This window comes from Colossoma macropomum, unplaced genomic scaffold (assembly GCF_904425465.1).
Source record: "Colossoma macropomum unplaced genomic scaffold, Colossoma_macropomum, whole genome shotgun sequence".
Classification (NCBI taxonomy): domain Eukaryota; kingdom Metazoa; phylum Chordata; class Actinopteri; order Characiformes; family Serrasalmidae; genus Colossoma; species Colossoma macropomum.
The window spans coordinates 35,762,716-35,785,759 of record NW_023494785.1 but is presented as its reverse complement, the minus strand read 5'-3'; the positions used below and the strand labels follow the sequence as shown (position 1 = coordinate 35,785,759).

Below are 23,044 nucleotides of genomic sequence, written 5' to 3'. Positions count from 1 at the left end.
CCTGAAAAATGAATACCTTGTACTTAATAGCTGTTTTAATAATAATAAGGAATGATAATACATTTTACAAATAGATCCCTTGTCATACCCAAACTGCTCAAAAGTTAACACTATTTTAAATGAAGGTTAGGTTAAAAATGATAAGTTGTCAGATGTTTCTTAAAAATGTGTACTGAACTTGACCGCCTAATTGTGAGAGGTAATGAGTTCCACAACAAAAGCCCCTCCTCTGTTTCAGTAGTTTACACAGGGTATTTGGAGAAGGCCAGAATTGGCCGAGCTATGATCACGTGTTGGAACATAAACAGACAGACATTCTGTGAGGTAAGTGGGTGCTACGCCATTTAGGGCTTTAAAAAACCAATGAAAGAACTTCAGATTTAAAATATTAACGCCAAAGGATCTAATTACTCACAAATCAGTTTTCTCTGAGAATCAGTACCAACACTCAGTATTTCACTTTTGTCATGATTAAGCAGCAGATGATTTTTTGACATCCATTTAGAGATGTCTGACAATTTGTACGCCTGTCAACAGAGCCTTCTTTTAGAGGGAAGAGAAAATACTTTTATAATTGTGTGTCAGCAGCATGGCTATATGAAAATTTAACTCATGTTTCCTGATCACATATCCTAGAGGTGGCATGCACAGTGAGAAAAGTAGTGTCCCTAAAATGGAACCTTGTGGAACTCCAGAGGAGTTTACTGGGTATTGAACAAATAAAAATATGAATGGGGTTTTGCACAGTATATTAAGTGATGCAACATACATGTGAAAGAATGTACTTACAGATTTGACAGTTTTCTGGTCCTCCTGCCCAACATGATCCATTATAGCAACCTGCGTCACACTGTTTACCTAAAGAGGAGTTCAAGTTTTGGGCCACACTGTTTACCAAAAAAGGAGTTTGCTTCATGTTTTACCCTCAACTAAAGCACATTCCTCATGTTTATCTGTTCCAATCCAGTTTGAACTATCAAGCTTGCAACTTATTGTGTAATATGTAGAATTTTTAAGCAGATCAATCTTTTAGTATACATCTTAACACTTTACATATAATCTGCTTCTATATGAGATAAAAAGAAAGTATGCACTTACATTTAGGGTCAGTGCTTCCTTCAATGATCACTGTACTGCTACTCTCCTTGCTCACAATGTCTAGCCATTGAATTGTTTCTATGTTACACAGCCAGCGGTTATGGGCAATGCTTACTCCTCCTCTCAGAATCTCTGTGATAAATGAGAAAATGTGTACAGCAGTTGAAATATTTGATTAGGCTGAATGATTGAAATGGAATTTAGTAGGATTAAGATTGTAGTTGGTATAGTATATGATAAAATGATTACTAATATCTCATTAGCAATATCTCATTCTGTTAGCCACTAACTGTCCAGTAGGTGGTCAACAGAATGGCAGAAAAAAACAACAAAGAGAAGTTTTACCAAAAGTCAGTGGAAGTCAAAGTATCATGAAAACACACACATGCTTCTTGTATTCACAGTAATACCGGGCATGTTTTTACAGCTAAAGAGTTCAGAAAGTGTAAAACCCTAGTAAACTAGACATATACTAACACAAATTTAAAGGAATCAAATCAAATCATGTTTATTGTCACATCACGTCTACACAGGTGAGAGGATGAGTGAAAATCTTTGGTGCGTAGCCCTCTTGTAGTACTTAAATTACCAAAAAAATGGTATATGGTAATGGTATATATGTATATATAATTTTTTTTTTTTTGACTCCATATACACCATTTAGTTGCTTTTATTTTATTAGACTCATCAACAGGTGATATTTACTCACCGGCATGAAGTACCACAAAAGATCAGAGCCTGATATCAAGTGACGTGTGACAAATACTGTAGCTTTTCCTCTGACTTTTTTGCTTTAAATAATGGCACTTCCATTTTAGGCTGGCCCATGATGTTAGGAATGGCCCACTTCTCTTTTGTTAAACTGGGTATTCATCCAGACTACCCCAGAGTTCCAAAAGTAAAAAGGGAAAAACTAAGAACACTGTTTCAAATTTCACGACAATCACCCAAATTATGCAAGAGATCAAGAAATTAAGATTTTGTGTATGTAATGTTGCATAATTCATTACCCGTGTACTTTACATTTACAGCAACAACTTACGATTTGATCATTTTACACAGGTAGGCGAAGGTAGTGTTAGGAGTCTCGCCCAAGGACTCTTATTGGTATAGTGTAGGGTGCTTACCGAGGCAGGGACGAAACCCCAGTCTACAGTGTAGAAAGCAGAGGTGTTACACACTACACTATACCAACCATTGCAGCATACATATGAGAACAAAGAGATAATAAACATAAAATACATTATTATGCCTTCGATGGTCTATATATAAAATTAAATTAAATTATGTAAATTAATATAATGTTGTGAATAGAGGAAAAGCTACAGTATTTGTCACACGTCACTCAGTATCAGATCTTTTGTGGTACTTCATGCCGGTAAGTAAATATCAAGTAGCTAAAAATACAAGCAACTAAACAGAATATGTAAACATAATAGTGTATATTGTGTATATGAGTCATATGTATATATATATATACAGAATGTATATAGTTGTTTTGTTTGTTTCTTTTCTTATATACATTTTTTTTGTTAACTTAAGTACTTTTGTTAATTTAAGTAATGCTCATAGATCATTAGGACACTGGCCCACAACACAGTACATCATAGGCTACTGCCTGTCTAAGTTATTTAGTAGGTTTTGCTTGGAACAAGCAATATTTGTTGATCACAAATGTGTGTATAATTGAATAGAGCAAAATCTAAAACACTTTAAAATTGAATGTAGATAGACAGATCGACCTCTCTTACCTCTTAAGCTCCGCAGAGGAAGTTCCCTAAGTCCTCTGGGATTGCTGATGTCAACAGTCGAGCTGTTTTTGTCATAATTGGCCATCACCGCCAAGGCAAATTTGCCTTCATAAAGGGAGTGTCCTCGAATTAGACGAAGGTTTTCCAAGGGTATGACATCCACATAATTGATCGCTATGAGCACATAACCACCAACTTCTTCAATGCTCTGTAATTAAAGAACAGTAATCAAGAATACTTCATTCATTCTCCATAAGCACATACAATAGTGTAAACATGGTCTAATTCCATTTTAGGGAATTCTGCTTTCTATTCTGGTGTGACGTCATGACGCACCCTGAGGAAAGAGAGGTCATAGTTCTCTCTTATATGGGTGATCTCCAGATTCTTCAGCACCACGGTGCAGTTTCTGTACATCCTCACTAGTGCCTCGTAGTGGTCATCTGCTTGGGCCAGAAGACTTAGTTTGTTGTTCGTTCCCTGGCACACTGTTGGAAAAGAAGGACGAAAAGAAATCTGTCCAAAAAATGCTGGAAATATACAGCAATAAAAACAACAAATGATTTTCATAAATAACCAAAACACCAAATGAGGCCCATTTTTAACCTGTAATGACTAGTGTAATCTGGGGTGTGCTGAGAAAAAATGGAAATCAAGTAATTCACCTCATTTTGCTATAGTTTTCTATTGTAAATATTTAGTTAGACCACTAGAGGTGAGTCTGAATCAAGACCGAGACATGGACATATCGAATCTGAGTCAAGACTGAGACAAGTCTGAGTCAAAGCCCAGACCAGGAGTGGCCAAGACTGAGACAGGACTGAGGTCAGATTAAGATTTTTTCAGAACATAAAACTAAAAAAAAAAGGAGGGGGAAAATATTTAGTTTTTAGTTTATTTGTACATTCATTACCACTCATTATACATGATATCTATTGGAAGCAAATGATGGTTAAGGTTATTTTCTGTACCTTAATTTGTAAAACTTATTCAGAATCACCACTTAGAGTCAACATAAACCACCAACATACATCCATTATTATTATTAAACAAAAACACAGCAATAATCCTGAGCTGCCCTCCAGGGATGTTTAAATTTTGGAACAAATAAACATCAACAAACAAACAATACCCAGTTCGGCCATCATGGAAAGAATTAATTAGATCCTCAACCAGCAGCGATCAGGTTTCTTCAAGCATGTAGCGAAAGGACAGTTTTATTCTGCTTGAAGATACTGTTGAACTAAAATCAGTTGTTGAAAAAAATCTGTTTCCAGTTACCTCAGACAGAGGCACTGCACTCAGCTGGTCTCGAAAACAAGTCCACCTTATCTCGAGACCGAGACAAGACCAAAGTCCAAAGATGTAAGACCGAGAGCATTAGTTACGATCTTAAGATAGGTACACATTTAATTACACAGTGAATCAACTACATTCACATGCGATTTACACTTTTTATTGAAAAGCTCAAATCTGCACTACTGACTTTTTTTCATTTGTTTCAATGTCAAGCAAAACAGGAGACAAAAACAGAAAAATGTAAAGGATGTTGTTTCTAGACTGTATGCAAAACAATAACTTTTCATCTCAATCAAATCATAAAATATCTTCTTTTACCACACAATTCATTGTAAGAATCCTCTCTTCTGAGAGAACTGTTTCAGTGAGTCACATACAAGAAAAAAAAACTGATATCAAATCACATCATCATAATTAACAATATCATGTTTAATGACTGACTGTGGTACATCCAGTTATTCATTTATTTATGTACAGGATAGAAAAGTAAAGAGCAAAGGTATGTAACTGTAAATGGAGACAACGTACACAGAAGGTCAGCAGTTATAACGGCTACATTTTCTGTCCATCTTCAAAGCAGACAATTCGACAGGGACGTGTGATGTATGTTTGACAGGAACCTTGAGTCTCTCACACTGGCCTTGGGCTGAGTTTGACGTTCAGATATGCCGTGCTCACAGCAGACTGCTCAGATTTACTACTACTATAGATTTACTTCCTGTGTTCATTCGAATTATGTGTGCTCCAGTTTGGAAAGCTGCTTGGGATTTTAGTTTTAGCAAAATATGTCAAACAATATGTAAAAGAAATGCTTAAAAATTCTAACATGTCAAAATGTAACCTTTACTTGTGAGTTGAGTTCAGTTAGCAGTAGAAACAAATCACAGAATTTTTCTGATTTCTTTTAATGGTATGAAGAATTTTAATATGAATTCAAACTAACATTTAATTATTACAAATACTAGTACTAAATACTAAATACTAGTACTAAAAACTTTCCTTCAAATTCAATTTTATGTCATGTAAAGAAAGATTGCTGAAATGGCTTTCCATACTCTACAGACAGTAGTTAGCAAACTGGTTGGCACAGGCAGTTAACTAACTATTGTGATCAGCATCTATGTGGACTAGCCAGCTTATGTTAACTTCAAAGAAGGTAATGTATTCTTAGGGATTGTTTTTTTTCTTCAAAGAAACCACTTTGTGTTCAGAAACACAGAAGTCTTGGAAGTCCATAGAATTTACAGGAAACAATACACTGCGGCAGTTGTAGTTGCATTTGTGATTGAAAAATGTTCGGTGTAAGGTTAAATATTAATGCACTTGAATATGTGCCACCCTCTGCGTTTAGTTTCACTGAGAGTTCCTCCAGATTCCATATGGAAGACTATGATTTTTCCTCATGAATGTTGCACTGGTTATCTGTAGTGTTAGCTCACCTGAAAGGGTAATCACTCAAGCCACCTCCTCATCAGGCCAAAAATCCTACTGCTTTAACCCACAGTACCTACAAGAGTTCTTTGGTTTGATTAAAGTTTTCTGTAATCTTTTTTCCAAAGCTGTTTTAAATATATCTCAATTTAACGATTAATTTGAAAACAAATGACAGTTTCGAAGACATTCATATGTATCTTTCAGATGAGATCATACTATAGCTGATGTTTAAAACACAACATAATCCTATGCGCAAGTGAGCAAACTTGTTCTGAGTGTTAACTCCACTGGAGAAACTTAAAAGTCAGAATTGTTCACAGCGGTGGTAACAAGAACTAGATGTCTGCCTATATATGCACGCTTGCAGAACGCTATTACATGAAATTGTTGCAAATGTGCTGCCTGAGGCCTGAGATATTGTTTCATTCTAGTTCTGAGATTTTTTCTTTGATTTTTTTTTTTAAATCCACATATGGAGGTACATTGTAAGGCAAAAAACGTCTTTTTTTTTTCTCTTCTACTTCCCCATTCTACATATGAAACATAAAACTTAAAACACACGTGTAGGTCTCTGGTGGTTTTGGATAGTAAATAAATTGTCTATATTTGAATATTGCGACCCCTGGTTTCTTTCACGACCACTGTAGTGGTACTTCTCAAACAACGACTTATGCAGAAAATCTGTCACACCCACTGCCGAGGACAATCCTTCTGTCTGTTCCTTGCAACCAGTGGATTCTGTAGTATCCATGGCCTGTGAAGAGCACTACAACTCCCATGAGTCTCTGGGAGGAACCTATGTCTTCATCCTCATCTCCGTCAGCCAATGGATTCTATTTTCTATGCTCCACTGCCCCTGAGCTCTAATGTCTCACCTGTTTGTCATTACATATAATCAGTTAGGTAGTATATAAGCCCAGGCTTTAGTTTAGTCAACCATGAAGTATTGCCAACATCTCCCGCTGCATATCGAGCATTCTTTGTACTGTTGAATATCCGTGCCTGACCTTTTTTGCCTTTTCCTGACCTGTTTTTTTGCCTTTTCCCTTTTGCTCTGTCGTTGTCGTTTTTGCATTTCCGCGTTTGACCATGGACTGTGTTTGGGACCTCTCTTTATGAGTCTCCTGTTCTGGATATCCTGTTGTCTAGTTTTGACCTTGGACTGTTCTGACCACGATTGTTGTGTGAATCCCTTAGTCTGAAGTAAAGCTCTACCTAGCGTTTTTATCTGTGAGGGTCTGATCTGTTCTGAGACACTGACAAAATCTTTAGAATTCTACTCGAAAGTTTATTCAAAATTCAGAGGATCCAGTGATATTCTGGCGGAAATGTACTCTGAAAGCACAAAGGAAAAAGGGCATTCATTTTTCCCATAGAGAAAAAATGTTCAGACTCAGATTTCCTGATATGGGCATGACGCCAACTGCAGAATGACGACATGACTTCAGAGGTCTATTGTATGTACCATAGCACGCCAAAGTGCATTTAGCCGTAAAAGAATGCATTGCTCTTCATGGGGGCTTTAGTGACTCACTATCAAAAACATTTTCAGCATTCTCAAACTGGTAAATCAGCCTTGTGTCACACAGCCCAAAGTGGAAACTGTATTGTTTTCAGGTTGTTGGCATAAATAAATAAATATAAATTGGCATATTCTACCTTCTAATCATGTTGATGCTTGCTTGACTGTAGTCAACTTCATGAGTGAGAAAAATAACCAAGACAAGATTCTCCGCATTGCAGCGACACTGACGCAGTGGTGGTGTGTTAGGGTATGTTGTGCTGGTGCGAGTGAATCAGACACAGCAGTGCAGCTGAAGTTTTTAAACACCTCAGTGTCACTGCTGGACCGAGAATAGTCTACTAACCAAACATATCCAGCCAATACCGTCCTGTGGCAAGCGTCCTGTGACCACTGATGATGGACTAAAGCAGGGGTGCCCAATCCTGGTCCTGGAGACACCCTGCACCCTGCAGAGTTCAGCTTCAACCCTAATCTATCACACCTGATCCAGGTAACAGAGGCCCTCAGGAGCAGTTGAATATTAGAGCTAGGTGTGTTGGAACTCTCCAGGGTGGTAGATCTCCAGGACCAGGTTTGTGTACCCCTGGACAAAAGGATGACTAACACAAACTGTGCAGCAACAGATGAGCTATTGTCTCTGACTTTGCATCTACAAGGTGGACCAACAAGTTAAATAACACCTGCTCTGTGGTGGTTCTGTGGGAGTCCTGACCACTGAAGAACAGGGTAAAAGGGGGCAAACAAAGCAGGCCAAGCAACAGTCTGTAATTGTAGAACTACAAAGTGCACCCTTTACGGTAAGTGGAGCTGATAAAATGGACAATGAGTTAAGTTAAAGTGCATGTCTGGAAAAGTTTCTCGTTCAGAGGGATTATGATACAGTACATACAGTGATTATGTACATTCCAGTATGTGTAATAAAGTGCTTGTGCAGCAATAATAATCATAATAAGCTGATGAGTTCGAAAGACGCAAACTCTGCATTCTCCTAAAGGACTGCAATTAAAGCGAGAGTTTGGCCAAAAATTTAATTCATACCATCTGACCCTACCTCAAAATGAAGTCAATCGGCTTATTAAATTAGATATGCTTCAAGATGGCTGCTACTGTAGTTTGTAGCTATGTAATGTACTTTTGTCCATTTTTAGAGATACATCATACAGTGTACATCATACAGAAACAGCATAAGCAAGTTTAGTGTGGTTTATTGTGTAATACAAAAGTCAGAGACCACCCTGTATTAAAAAGTCAGGTGCAAAGCAAATAGTACAGAGAGAAACCACACTTTTAAGAAATTTCTACATAATTTGCTGTAAGTAAAGAAAGCATTTGACTGCTGATGGGTTTCGGTAGGCTGGGGTGCAAATATACTCTGACAAGTGGGAAGGACCAACACTGGGTCGTTATTCAAAGAGTGGGACATAAAAATAGGAGAAAAGTACACCTGCACTTCGAGGTACCATATGGTCAGATATCAGGTGGCTTTTAAAAAACATCAGTACATCTGTTTCTTGACCTTTACAGTGGCAGGTTTTGTTCCATTGCTTGTCACTGAAATAAACTACTTCTTCAGATCCCAATCCCACTCCTGACAACCTTACACCCTGCGCATTTTTGTATTTTGTCTTATCTAGCACATATTATTCAGTCTGTGAACTAATTAACACAAAAATGTGAGAAGCACAGGGATGCTGGGACTGCAACTGGGAACCCGTGTGATTTAAAATAATGACAAGAGAAAAAAAAGGACTATAGATTAACGTAATGGCATAAGTCAATCAACGATTACAGTATAAATATGCTGCAATGTAATTTTTAAAGGCAGGACAGGTCAGAGCTTCATTTACGAAGTCTGTTGCATTTAATGCACATAACTTCATAACTACTAGTCACAACGCAAGAGCATTTTCCCTCCTGGAGAATCTCTGTACCGAATGCCTGTCCGGAAAACTGTTCATGACGTGCAAGACACCGAACACTGGCAGACTCAGGGGGAAGCCTCCCCTCTGAAAACAAAAAAACACTCATGTAGTGCCCTCTTAGATGCTCTTCCAAGAGACCAAACTCGAGGAAGTGCCCTTCCCAGTGAAGAAAATGAGATTCAGTGCCCTACAGTCTCCCCTACAACGTACCCTCTAGGCAGGCTTTCCTAAAGTTGGTGCCGTGACAACAGTCTAGGGGAGTCACTAAATTCTTTGATAAGATTTTGAATTTACCTCTCAAATCCTACTTACATTCAAAACACACATATGACTGCTAACACATATTTGCAAGGGGCCAATATGACTGTTAGATTGTTAGGTTAACTGTTCTTGATCTTTTTTTTTTTGCTCCCGCCCATCAAACAGCCCGAGTCCGCCACTGAAAGTAAATATCCAAAAAGCAGACAATAGTGCTACACAGGTCTCAAACCTTTAGAGCCACAAGCCTCCAAAATATAGTGTGGTCATTCATACCAAAGTCCATTTCTGTTCCCACATACAGCGTTTGCACAAAGGTACACGCAGATCAGCCACAAACACGTTACATTTGTTTACTCACGGCAGCTTTCTGACTTGTGTCTGGGCAAGCCTTGCAGATCGACCGCGAAATGTGTAGTGTATGCAGCACGAAATGTTTAATTAGTATTTTATTTAATAACAATCAGTCTCATTTCATTTTCATAGTTCACTTTTATAATCACCTTAAAAAATGCTTCATCAAAAACAACCCCTCTTATTTTGCGCCAATGGGTATTGGGCTGGCAGAGGTAGATTAGCATTAGCACTTGAGCTCTGGCCTAAGCAAAGATATTTGACGCTTCCAACAGACATGCAGGTAAAGTTAATGCTTTATAACTTTATATGCTTTATATGATTTCAGTCAGTCCTGAAGTAAATATTTGAATTTAACTCCCTGTCTTTTAATATTACTAGGCTGTTAGCATGCTAGCATGTTAGCTTTCTACTGAAATTGTTCCATATTAGCACCAAAGCGGTTCTGTTACTGTTTATTTGAAATAAATAAATAAATAAATAAATAAATAACTGGGTGAGGATACCCCAAAACAATCCTGCAGTGAACTGGTCTGAGCTCCAGATCTTTACACACCCAGACTTTACACAACCCTGCTACATCCTAATATGAAAATATTGCCTTCAGAGAGCGTCACAAAGATGATATAATTGCCTGTGCCTGCCCATAACAAGTTCAACCCTTGTGTAGTGTTGGGGTCTGTGGGACCCCTTTTCAATGTTTACCAAAAGAAGAAATGATGAGATTTATTATTATTTCAACCTCAGATTCCTTGGCCTTTGCCCGTTTTCTGTGAAGAACATTTAAAAACACATTTTCAGTGACTTCACTCCGTTCACCCCCTACACATTTATACTACACATGTGGTGTTGGGGTGAACCCGCGTGGAGTAAAAGTGTGGAGATGCTGTGTCCTTCACTCTGTTCTCCTCCTACATGGCCTGCTGTTAGTGTGTGTGTGTCTGTGTGTGTATGTGTTTGTATATGTGTGTGTGTATTTGAGGGTGGACAACATGCACAGGCTGCTGACTGGCTACAGCTGCTAAAGTAGAACCCTATGCTGGACATGATATTTTAAACATCTGGGATTTTTACATAAATTGTTATGGCTGGATTGTTAAAAAAACATTATTACGGTGGGTCCACCAGACCACTAAGTAACAAAAACATGGGTTAATAGAAAGTAATACTTCTCATCAAGGCCTCTCATTATCCAATTTACCCAGTTTGACTGTAAAATTTTATAGTGGGTAATATCTAATTATATGGCAACCAACCTTGTGTTTAAAAAAATGATAAAGTATTTAAATGATTAAATGAATGGAACAGTTCCTTCTCTATGGACCTGTTATACTACATTTTCACATTTTTTTTCTTTGTGTGGGCCTCCTGGTTCTGCATGATCGCCTTACCCTTTCGAAATCCAACTGCTGAAAATGATCGTGATGCATGATCATACTGATAAGGTTGTTACAGTGCCTGTAAGACCTCACTGTCTGTAGCTTAACATACTTATGAAAACAAACAGACGTAAACAAATGAAACTTTGTCCACTGCAGTCATGCTTTAATATAAAATTCTCCTCTAAAAATCAAAACATTTGATCCACAACCCAAAAAAATCTTTGCCAACATACTTAAGAATAAACACTGCTGTCTGAATATATGATTTGAAGACAGACAAAGTTCAATTAAGGGTTAAGAATAGAAAGAGAAATAAAGTGAAATTAAAGACATAAACTCTTCAAACCAAAAAAAAGACATGAAATGGGCAGCAGCATGAGAGAATACTGTGCACTCTGCAGGGATTCAGCTCCTGTGCCCTGGGGTAGAGCCGAGGCAGGAGGATGTGACTGAACAGGTTGGTCTTAAAAAAAAAAAAAACCTAATGGGAACATCTCTCACATTCCATTGGGCCATGCTCCCATTCTAGACTTTAGGAAATAACAGCAAGAGTATAGCAGCATTGTGGTTGTTCCTATGTAAATTCTAATGCATTTAATCTATCATGTTTCATAGCACCACAAATACAAAGTAAACTTTTGTGACAATGTGTTGATGCTTTTTGTTTTTCATTCTTCACTTTTTATCCCTCATCCCCATTGCTGCAAGTCCAGAATATGCTTAGAACTGAATCCTGCTGCAAAATTTAGCCGGAGGCTACTGTTGGATCAAAGTGCTATTAAGTCGTGTTGCTGTTACCTCCTTCTCAAGGTCGACAAACAACCTAATTGGCTGTTTTCACAAGATTGTGAACTATGCTTGCCTCTAATGCAACTCGCTCCTTAATCGCTTCAAGGCTTCTCTCTCTCTTTTATCTATCTGGTCTCTTGACTAATTTACCTTGGGGGAATGGTGGATTTGTTTATCCATGAACTGTGTAGTGCACCATGTTTTAGCATATAAGTATTTACTTGACACTCCTCTAGCAGGAATGCTAACTCTGACAGCTTTCAACAAAATTCATTCCATGCAGCTATACTGGCCTCAAGCAAAATGATAATGAGAATTTGACCCTTTAAGCAGGCACAACATTGTAGCTCTACATTTTCTCAGTGGCTCTAAATTGCACACAGGCAAAACTACCTCGAACCAAAGTCATATAACTGAAACGTACGTTTATACATCAGCCTGGTTGTTATGCAAAAGTCTGTTTAAAAATGTCTGCTCTCTTCAATGGCAGGTTTATAACACTTGTAACATCCACCTCTGGTAGTTACTTTGAGTAGGACTAGAACTGTGTTTGAACAGCAAGACATCCATAATAGAGAATTGGGCAGTGGAAGAGTGGAACACATTATATGTGAAGCTAAATTGTGGTAGTCCAACAGTTCAGCTGTAATTATCTACTAGAGCTACAAACACACATGAGCTTGCCAGCTTCCCATGGGGATGGCATATAGCTTTGCATTATGGGCATTATTGCATTATTATCAGTCACCGACTAAGCTTCTGCCACTATAGAGCATACTGTAAAAATGTTTCTCTAATTTAAAAATGTCTTGCCTTAAATTTCTTGAGTTTGTTGAATATACACACACACACATGAAAGCCACTTATCTTCCTGGGTCGCAGGGGTTGCTGGAGCCTATCCTAGCACTCATTGGGCAGAAGGCAGGAAACACCCTGGACAGGCCACCAGTCCATCATAGGGTGGACACATAGACATATACATTCCCACACACACTTACAACTAGGGGCAAGTAGGCCTGACTGCATGACTGCATGTCGGCCTGACTGCATGTCTTTGGACTGTGGGAGGAAACCCATGCAGACACATCCGAACTGCCGGAGAATCGAACCCAGGACCCAGAACCCAACTTTAAGTTAATGCCTAATATTGAGGGAACAGCTTACACCATTACCATCTATTATGGCTTACGCTTGTTTACACCAGTAAGATGTATCGACTGCAGCCAAGCACTTGCTATTACAGGTAATTTGCAGTTTTCATCCACCACCAGGTGCTTAAATTGCTTGGGCCACACTGACAAAGGATCTTGCATTCTGATTTGATGCTATAATTGAATTTAATCTGTCTTATCAAATGTATCGTCAGAGCCATTCAAAGACTTTCAAAGGCTCTTTATTCACTTTTTTCACAAATATCAGGATGTGGAATTGGAGTTTTCTGTGTGGAAAAACGTCCACTTTTCTATCTCTTCACAGGTGTCACTGGTGTTGCCAATCCTAATTGGTTACATATAAGAAAGGTAACACCAGTGACAGTAACACCAGTGACATTTTTGATGAAAAATGCATTTTACAAGATGGCTGTTTTGTATTCTATTTTTTAACAATTACCTAAGAATAAAGAAGGTCATACCAGTGACGTCAACTAAAAGCTTCATATGAAATCATGAGCTAAATGAGAAAATTTCTGATAACTGAAAAGACACAATGGACTTACCATGTGCTTTTCTTCATAGATCCTCAGAAAATAAGTAAAAGGAAGTCAAGTGATGTCATCAGTGTGATTTGTATTTCAAAATAAGTAAATTTTATATAAATTTTATAGAAATAAATTGTATAATATTTATTTGCCATTTGTTTTCTTTATGTCATTTAAGTCATATATTCCACAGTCATGTATAGATTATTGTAGTTAAAATCTTCAAAATATGGCACTCACCCTTTACACATGACTGTGAGGATGAGCACTTCTGTGGTGTCTGGAATTCTAGATAATTGTTAAAATAACTTATTTAAAATTGCTTATTTTTATTTTAAAATATAAATAAATTGTAACCCTAACCTGTTTTTTTAAGTGTAATATATCTGTAAATGCTAGGGGCACAAAAATGGGCGTTTCTGTAGAATGACCCTGCTATGTTTTCTATCATTATATGCAAGATGCATGATGCTGCCATTATTGTTGGATGCACTGCAGTAGTGTCTGAGCAGGCATATGGCCACATTTATAACAGAACTCATGCATTCCTCTCACTAAAAAGAGTGATGAATTTTGTTCATTTACAGAATAGAGAAAAGGCAGCTTTTTACCAGAGTAACAATGCTAAACTTTTAACTGCCGGGAGATGGTTGTGCAGTCAGGGTTGCCAGATTGTTTCTATATTTTCCAGCCAAAAAACTGTTCAAGATGCACAAAAAATGAAAATGTACACATAAAATCTAAGGTCATTTCAACAATAATATTAGACAAAATAGCCTTTATCAAACATGACATCGACAATAAACTTCTTAGAATGTTAACCATGATGTCTTGCTTTTAAAAGTGTGCACATAGGTATGCAAGTTGTGGCTAGACCGCAAGGTCTGTTGTTTATTCAAATGTGTTTATCTACAAAGAGCCCTAAGCTTTTTCTATTTTTAGAAACCCTGTCAAACATCACCTGAGAAATGCCTGGAGAAAGAAACTATAACACCATCTCTGGAATCGTAAAATGTCATAAATTTTGATCTGAATGTTTATTTAGAGGGCAGATAAATAAATTAAAGATTATCCGACAGCATGACCGGCCTGCTTTAATGCTTCTACTTTGGACCCAGTGAATTTTCTTTATTTAAAGGTACATTAATTAGGAACTTTATGCATACATTTAATTACATTAAAAGTTATCAATTAACATCATTTTCTTTTTTTTTGTTCCTATGGTATATGTTACTGGGAGTGGGCTTTACACATACAAGAAATATCAATGCTCTATTACAATTAATACCACCTTTATGAGAAAATTAAAAATGCTTTTTTCGATTATACATCAGCTGTTTTTCTTTTCAGCTTGTGATATTTAAAATTGAAATAATCTCTTCAAATAATTTCTGAATTGTTTCAATAGTTTTTTTTTCAGCAATCACTATAAATGTCTGAAAATACTAAACAAAGGACAGCGGTAGTGTTTGTGTGTTTTTGGTTAATTTATTACAAGCAGGACTCATTCCTGAATTATTTGCAAAAGGGATGATTTCTTTAAGAAAACAAGGTCCAAAGCTTTTACTCATCCTTTTCTGTTAGAGGAATGATGAGAACATATTGTGGATTTCGTCTTCTTAAACAAAGCATCACTTTCGCAAATAATGGAATTGATGGAATTAATCCTGCTTTTATGAATCATTTCATGCAACTAATGCTGACTGAAAGTTTATCTGCACAGATGTTTAAATAAGCCTGTGGGTTTTTGAACAAAATGCTTTAAGACAAATACAAATATTGAAGGTCTCAGACGCCTAGAAGGATAATCTTTACTATTCCAAACATACCTCTAAATTTCACTCTTGGTACTAAATACTAGGGATGCACCAATGCCACTTTCACCTTTTCTATACTGATATCTGATCCTCAAGTTTCCATCTCCTGTAAAGTTACCATTTTGGAGATATTGGAGTTTTCTTCTGACAACAGCGATGTGTATATATGCAGAAAATGCCCATTTAAGTTCCCTGTAGTGGATTTGTATGAAAATCAACACAACATAATTAGCTTAGTGGCATTCAAACTACATACAACTGTACACATTCTGATATTAGGTCAGAAGAATGTTTTGGAGGGCTTTTTAAAAGTAAAACTGTAAATAGTTTGAGTAACAAATAGACACACATGCATGTAGAAGCTTTCTCCCAGCAGCAGTGTATGTCTAGGTTCACTGTTGTCACCCACAATAAGAGGCATGTGAATGAACTGCAGACTAACCAAATTGTAGCAAATTAAATTTGCAGTGTCTTAAATTCAATGACGATGCCTCACGCTGAAGTTCTCTATGTAGACAACAGACAAAGAGTGAATTAAACAAGATTAACTGAATAATTATTTTTAATTCCTCATCAGAAATAACTGTGATCTCATAATCACAGTTTACCCTCACAGAATGAGAAGCACAGAATGTTTAAGTTAACATGTAATTTTTAGGACAATTCTTTAATGGCTTGCTCTTACAGATGCACTGATTTCTAACTGAACATTTGCCTCACAGGAATGATTTGATCAAAACTAATATTTTAGCAACAGTTTTATCCTGAAATTTTATCTACAAGGAATTCTGGACTGTTACTGTACTGTTACAGCCCTTTCTGCTTGGATTAATCTATTTGTGAAGTGCATGTAAGGCTAATGGTGTCTTGTGATTGCAGTGTATTTTTGTTCACGCAGAAGACAGTAGATGCTTTCTTCTTTTCAGCTTCTAAACTACACAAAATACATGTTCACTTAAGCCATTGACACCTTTAAAAATGTAAAGACTCATCTGATTTCTAAAAGGTGTGAATAAAAACTTCCATACAGTTCATTTCCACTCACAAAAATGGCCTTAACCCTTTAATGTTCTGCTCAACCATTTGGTAAAGCACATTTTGAGTCACTATATATGCCACAAAGTGCCATCTCAACCATTTGGTAGACATGAATATTTTTTAAATTGTGGGGTCAAAAAAAACGAAAAAAAAGCACAAATTGTTTTTTATTATTGCCCCAAACAAATAAAAAATACAAAATATGAAAGTCCATTGCTTTTTTCTTGGTGAGGACATTAAAGGGTTAAGACGAGTGTTTTCTATTTTCCATCTTGTCTGATGACTTTTTTTGTTATTTTCACTGTGGGCTCGTGAACCTCAGCATTGCATAGTCACACCAACCTTTGTGTCAAACGTAACAGTGCAGTTTAGTTTAAAGTATGGCACAGATTGGAATTAGCGTCACAGTAACCCAGACTTACATCTACGACTCCAAAGTAATACAGAACTAGTGATAAGAAGGGTCCTTTAAATGTGTTAATATCCAATGTCATTTTAGAAGTAAAAGGCTTAAAACCATACTAATCAATCTCTACATAAGACGCAAGTCTGTTCGACAACTAGCTCAGCAGATAGCTGGGCTTTTCCGATAATACTTAGAAATGGTGCTTTGCAGGGCCATTCCGGCCTAAAACTAATGTCATTGGCTTGACATGTTTTCTTTCATCAAGGTTCACTCACTACAGTGACCAGCATACACTATGCAAATACATCATATAACCATTGGGAATCCCTCCAGTGTTCATCCAAACCTGACTGCTAGCCTAGCCACTGATCTACTGGCCAATAATCACAACCAAGCAAGCATTAGTGTACCTCTTACTTCAATCATAGAATGAGATCATCTTAATCAAACACATAAATCAATTGAAGAATACCTATGTGGGATACCTGGATGTGGAAAATGTAAAGAGTCAAATGTTAAAGCTTTAGCATGATAGATATTGCTTTCACCCATCACATGGGAGATTGGGGTTTGATTCCCTGTCCAGACAGCCTGTATGCTTCTTATCTCTATGAATAAAGGCGTCTGCTCTACATGCAGATAAATATGCTGAACTATAAAAAAAATACCTAATGGTTAGAGAATATTAGACTGGATGTTAATTTGGCACTGAAAAATGATGAGCACTTCACACCAAAGGAACGCGAAAGAGATTTGACACCTTCATCACTAGTGTATCTAACATAGCAGACTGTAAAGACACTAAACAGTAATTCTAGCTTTATTAAGCACAAAATAAACACCAGAGACACATTTCAGCTTTTCTGCCTGAGAAAAGGAGCCAAACTGAGGTAAGGTATCTATATATTTACTAGCTTGCTAACTGTAACTTTAGCTTGTTGTCCTCCTCATCTGATGAGTCATTTTATTCATTCAGGTAATCCATTCTCTACTATAATGATGATTTGTTACCACAGTTATTACAGGAACACATTTGCAATATGATATATGGCTTCTTAGCAGTCATGTTACCCATCTAGCTTCATTCATTTGCCAGCTAGTGGGAAAAAAACAGCCCCAAAACAGTTGCAATTTTTCAACAGTTCAAGATAGATCAACAGAAGGAGGGTTTCCAAGTCTTTAAACCAGAAAATCTCATCCTAGATACTACTTATAAAATTATAGTCCTTGAGCAACCTATAGTTTTGTTTCTGGCATCTGATTATTAAAGTAAAAAGTCTTAAAAGCTTTTTAATATGTGATATAATTAAGGATTGACCAAAAAATTCCATTCAGACACATTTTTACAGAGACAGCATGAAACAGAGGCTCCTCTGTGCCCTTCCCCTGGGAAATAAAAGCATTTAGTTAGAATAGGAATCAATGAAGAATTTTCATATTCCTGAACAAATCAATAACAGATGAGGCTTAAAAGGGTAACAAACACCATATCAATATTTACCACATAGAGTGAGTGTTTAGTGCATTTACTCTGTCGCTATAAATTGATTACTGAATTTTCTGCACAATTTATCCCATGACTGTTTCAGGCTAAGTGGTAGAGACCATTTGTAGCCCACAGAGAAAGAAATGACTCATTATAGGCAGGTATGTTTACTAAAATCTTAGGCCATATTTGCCACATGAGGCAGGAATTTGTCAAAGTCTATACAAATAAATAAATATAAAGAAATATAAACAGTATAAAAACACACCAAAATGTGAAATTCATTTAAATATGCCGTCATACTGAATTTGCAAAAGCATTGCTTGCTTGCTGTCTAGTTACAATGTAGGCTCAGGTTTAATAGCATACAACTATTTCAGCATTTCTGTATTTCGTGATTAAGAAGCTATTTTTTACATGATTTATGAGGCTTTAGGGGAAACTAACAAAAGATGTATTTATCACATTTTTAAAACTCCTCAACTAAAAAAATTGCACATGAACATTTCGACAAATTAGAACTCTTTTGGAATGGTGTACTCTGTTCAGCCAAAACAAAAATAAGTAATTCAGTAATTCAGCTCATCGTGTCTGGAGAAAGAAGGGTTGAGCAAACAATCCCAAGAACACCATACCCACTGTGAAGTACAGAGGTGGGAGCATCATAATTTGGGGCTGCTTCTTAGAGGTGGGTACTTATGGTGGAGAACGTCAAAATCCACCCCAGGATTGTGTTCCAACTGCTCGCTTCTCTAGTTTGCTCAAATCAGCAGTAGAAGTGTCCGGGTAGTTGGAACAAAATCCCAAAAAAATTATTTTGATTTTCTGGACCTGAATTACCAACCTCCTGAGTTAGCAAAATTTGTCTGGCCCATTTGTGTGCAACATCCTTGGGTTTGTTCAGGCCCGCTATACAGCTGGGTCCTCGTTCCAGATCTGGCCCACACACTGTAAAGCAAGTAGAATTAATTGATGGATGAATGAATGGATGACGTACCAGGACATATTAGGGGACAATTTAATCTCATCAGCCCACAAAGAGGAGAAGATGGACGTTCCAACCAGACAAGGACCACAAAAATATAAGCAAAGTAACCCAAGACTGATTTCTAAAAAAGATGAAGAGGCTTGCATGGGCTAGGCAATCTCTTGAAATGTCCAACAGAGGGACCCTCATAACCTTGGGGAATTGAAGACGATTTACCAAGAGAAATGGGCCAAAAATGAACCACAATGCTGCAAAAAGCTAATTAGATCTAGATATCTCAAAACTGTAATTGCCAACAGTGGCTTTGCAAGTATTATTGTTATTGATTTGTGGCATTAGAATGCTTTTTTCCCTATTAATTTCATTTTTTTTCATCTTTTTTTTAATGCTTATAAATATATTCTTTTTTGTTCATATTTACAAGTACAAAATTAAAAGACATCATGTGTGTAAATTTGCAGTGGATATATATATATATATATACACCCGACTGCATTTCACAACAAACACTAGGCTAAATGCACTCTAGCATAAATCTGTCAGAGCTAACTAAAGAATTTGCATCACACAAACACGTCTCTGTTTTCCACCCCCTTCAATGTGGATGTGACAGATCTTCAAAGGGAGATAAAGGGAGACCTGTAGAGAAACCGTGAACTGAAGAACAAATTCTCTGAACCTCCCCTTTAGGAATTCTAATGACACTTTCCTGCTAATGAATTTCCTAAGCTAGCCACAGTGTTTAGCAAAGTGCTGAGCCCATTTGGGAGCAGCCTACACGTATAAGCAGTTGTTCACAAAAATTAAACTGAACAAACCGAAACACAGATTAATGCTTACTAATGACCAACTCTGTGCTGTACTGAGGGCTGAATCTGCAGCGGATATTGTGCTAGATATCCACGATCTGGTGAAAGAGAAGCCTTATAAAGTGTCTGGCCAAATAACCTAAAAGGTAAAAACTGTTTATTAGCTACAAATTGCTGGTTTTGGTAACTTCCATAAATTTGTTTTTCTTTCTCTGGCAAAGACTGGCACTCCAGACCACAGGTGATTAATCTGGCACTCAACACAAGATAGCAAGAGATGCCCAAATTGTGCTGTTAGCTCTCTCCTGACCTTCCGTTGCCCCACAGCTCTGCTTGAGCCCTACATAGCTGGCGGAATTGGCAACATCCTGACTGATACAATCTCTGAAGAACTGTATTGAAAAAAATATGATGTAAAATTATACATATACGTACTTGAGCATTCAAGGAGTAAAAGCAAAAGACACTCCACTTTAACTGATATAAATGAAGCATACTCTGAGCAGGGATCTACTAGATGCACCCGCCCTGTCCATGATAGCCAGGGCTGGGTTTCCCAAAAGCATGAAAGATTTCCCAAAAGCATAAAAGAAAGCACAAAGACGATTCTTAAATGGTAAACTGAGCATCACACTAGGCACTCTTGCTACCAGTTAAGATGATCTTAACACTATGTTGCCTTTGGGAACGCGTGCCCTGCCTAGTCTGTGACAGGATTACAGTGATTTCTTCAGGCCATGCTGAGTGATTTTCTGAGGATAGTACACTGAAGAGGCAATGAAAAATCAGGTAGTTTTGATGAACATCCTGTGTATGTAAACCAGCTTTGATGGTGCATAGCATACATGTGTTTTGTACATTTTGAAAGTGGTATAGCTGGTTTCGGTTTCATTGTTTCTGTTGTTAAGCAACCATGCTGGTTTGCCAATTAGCATAACAAGCTAGAATGTGATGGTAGCGGGATGGTATCCTCCACACCACTACTTAATCACTCATGTTCATAAAAAACATAATAAAAATCAAGGAAAAAAATTTGTTTACCAGTCAAGCCCCCTCAAAAAAGATGACAAACTGGTAACATGTTTTTGGAGTTGCCAAAAAAGCTTGGCTTCAGGAAGAAGGTAGGCTAATTGCTGAACTTCTGAACTACATTGAAACTTGGCTTTAAGACAAATGTAGGCTACATATTGGTTACAGGGGTTTTTATTCAGTTGAACAGAAGTCTTTGAAAGCAAGTTATATTTTATATATTGTATTATAATACTACACTATATTACTATAGTATGCTATATTATATGATGTTATAGGCCATTCTCTTGACCATCTACTTTTACTCGTACCTATACTGCTATCCTTTGCAAGTGCCAGCAGTCTTAGATTACTAGAATTTAACCCTGAATGCCAGTGGTAGATATTTGCCTTTATCACTCAGTATCAGTGTCTAAAATTCAAACCATTATTACACTAATTACAGTAATTGCACTATTACACTCATTTAGATCTTTTCATATTTAGATTTTTTTTTTTCCTATTTGCTCCCTGAACCCTCCCAAAAATCTTTTCTGGGCATGGATACTGAATAGATGTAAATAGATTGAATAAACCCTCAGAAATTCTCTGTAATGGTTGCTCTGTGAATATATATGGCATGTTGCTTATTGTCAAAATATCAAGAGACAATCAGAGTCAAGGCTTGACTGTACATGTCTCAGTGCTGATCCTGAATAATGATGAAATGCTGGCACAGTTGCAAATTCACAGAGGAGTATGCTAGACACACAGGGCCAGTTTCCTGGACATGGATTAAGCCTAGTCTTTGACTAAACTGCAGTGAGAAAGGTGAAATCAGCAGTGAAAATTTTGCTTAGTCTAGGCATCATTTTAATCTGAGTCTGGGAAATTGCATCAAGTTGGGACAGGAGTATGTTTACCTTACATCACCTTTCCTTTTAACAACACTTTCCTTTAATATTAATTTAGGCACTGAAAACAACAATTGATCCTGTTTTCACAGTAGTTTTTTTTTTGCCATTGTTCTCTTATACAATTCTTTATCTGCGGAAATGCTGGCCTTCGCTTTCTTTCCCTTCATGATGTGCCACACATCATGAAACGTCAATTGAAGACAGGTCTGGACTGCAGGCAAGCCAGTCTAGCACCCACACTCTGATTACACAGTCATGCTATTGTAACATGTGCAGAACGTGCCTTCATATTGTTATGTTGAAATAAGCATAGACGTCCCCTCCCAAAAACAGAAAAAAAGCTTCTAGAAGGCAGCATAATTTGCTCCAAAATCTGTATGTATCTTTCAGCAATAAAGGTACCTTCACAGATGTGCAAGGTACCTCTGCCATGGGCACTAATACACCCTCATACCATGACAAACCTTTTTTGACTTTTTACACTGGTAACAATCTTAATAGTCCTTTTTTTCTTTGGCATGGAGAACACAATGTCCATTTATTTCCATAAATAATCTGAAAGGATGACATATCAGACCACAATACACATTTTCCAATGTGCATTTCAGTCCACTTCAAATGAGCTCGAGCCCAGAGAAATTGGTGGCGTTTCTTGCCACTGACAGCACATACATGTTTTGTTTTATGCCACTGAAGAACCTTTACACTAGGTTCTTTAGGATACACAAATGGTTCTTCCACGGTATCACACAAAGAACATCTTTTTTTAGTTTAGTTTAGTTTTTTAGTTTAGCTTAGATTGTTGGTTAATTCTAGCAATGTCACTTCTTGGAATTTAATGTGTTTGTAAACTCTTGTTCTTTTGCCAAGTAAAAAAAATAAAAATATATATATATATATATATATATATATATATATATATATATATATATTTTAACTTTAAATGACAGTTCACCTGAGAAATTAGCCTCTTCCCATGCTCATAAGTGTTACAAATACCACATAGCCTAAACTTTTCATACTTCAGAGATCTTATCTGACAGAGCACCATCTGATTCAAGCTC

The 23,044-nt window shown here is 37.1% G+C and overlaps 1 protein-coding gene across 2 annotated transcripts in view; it reads right to left on the bottom strand.

Annotated features, from left to right (window-relative positions):
- LOC118823220 (epidermal growth factor receptor-like) overlaps nucleotides 1-23,044 on the bottom strand; it is a 48,717-nt gene that overhangs the window by 25,071 nt on the left and 602 nt on the right. For both annotated transcript variants that reach the window (XM_036592654.1, XM_036592659.1), the window contains exons 2-5: nucleotides 3,186-3,337; nucleotides 2,850-3,057; nucleotides 1,099-1,230; nucleotides 790-858 (exon numbers count right to left, since the gene is read on the bottom strand). In XM_036592654.1, coding sequence (XP_036448547.1) covers nucleotides 790-858; nucleotides 1,099-1,230; nucleotides 2,850-3,057; nucleotides 3,186-3,337 — 561 coding nt within the window. The remainder of the gene's footprint in view (nucleotides 1-789; nucleotides 859-1,098; nucleotides 1,231-2,849; nucleotides 3,058-3,185; nucleotides 3,338-23,044) is intronic.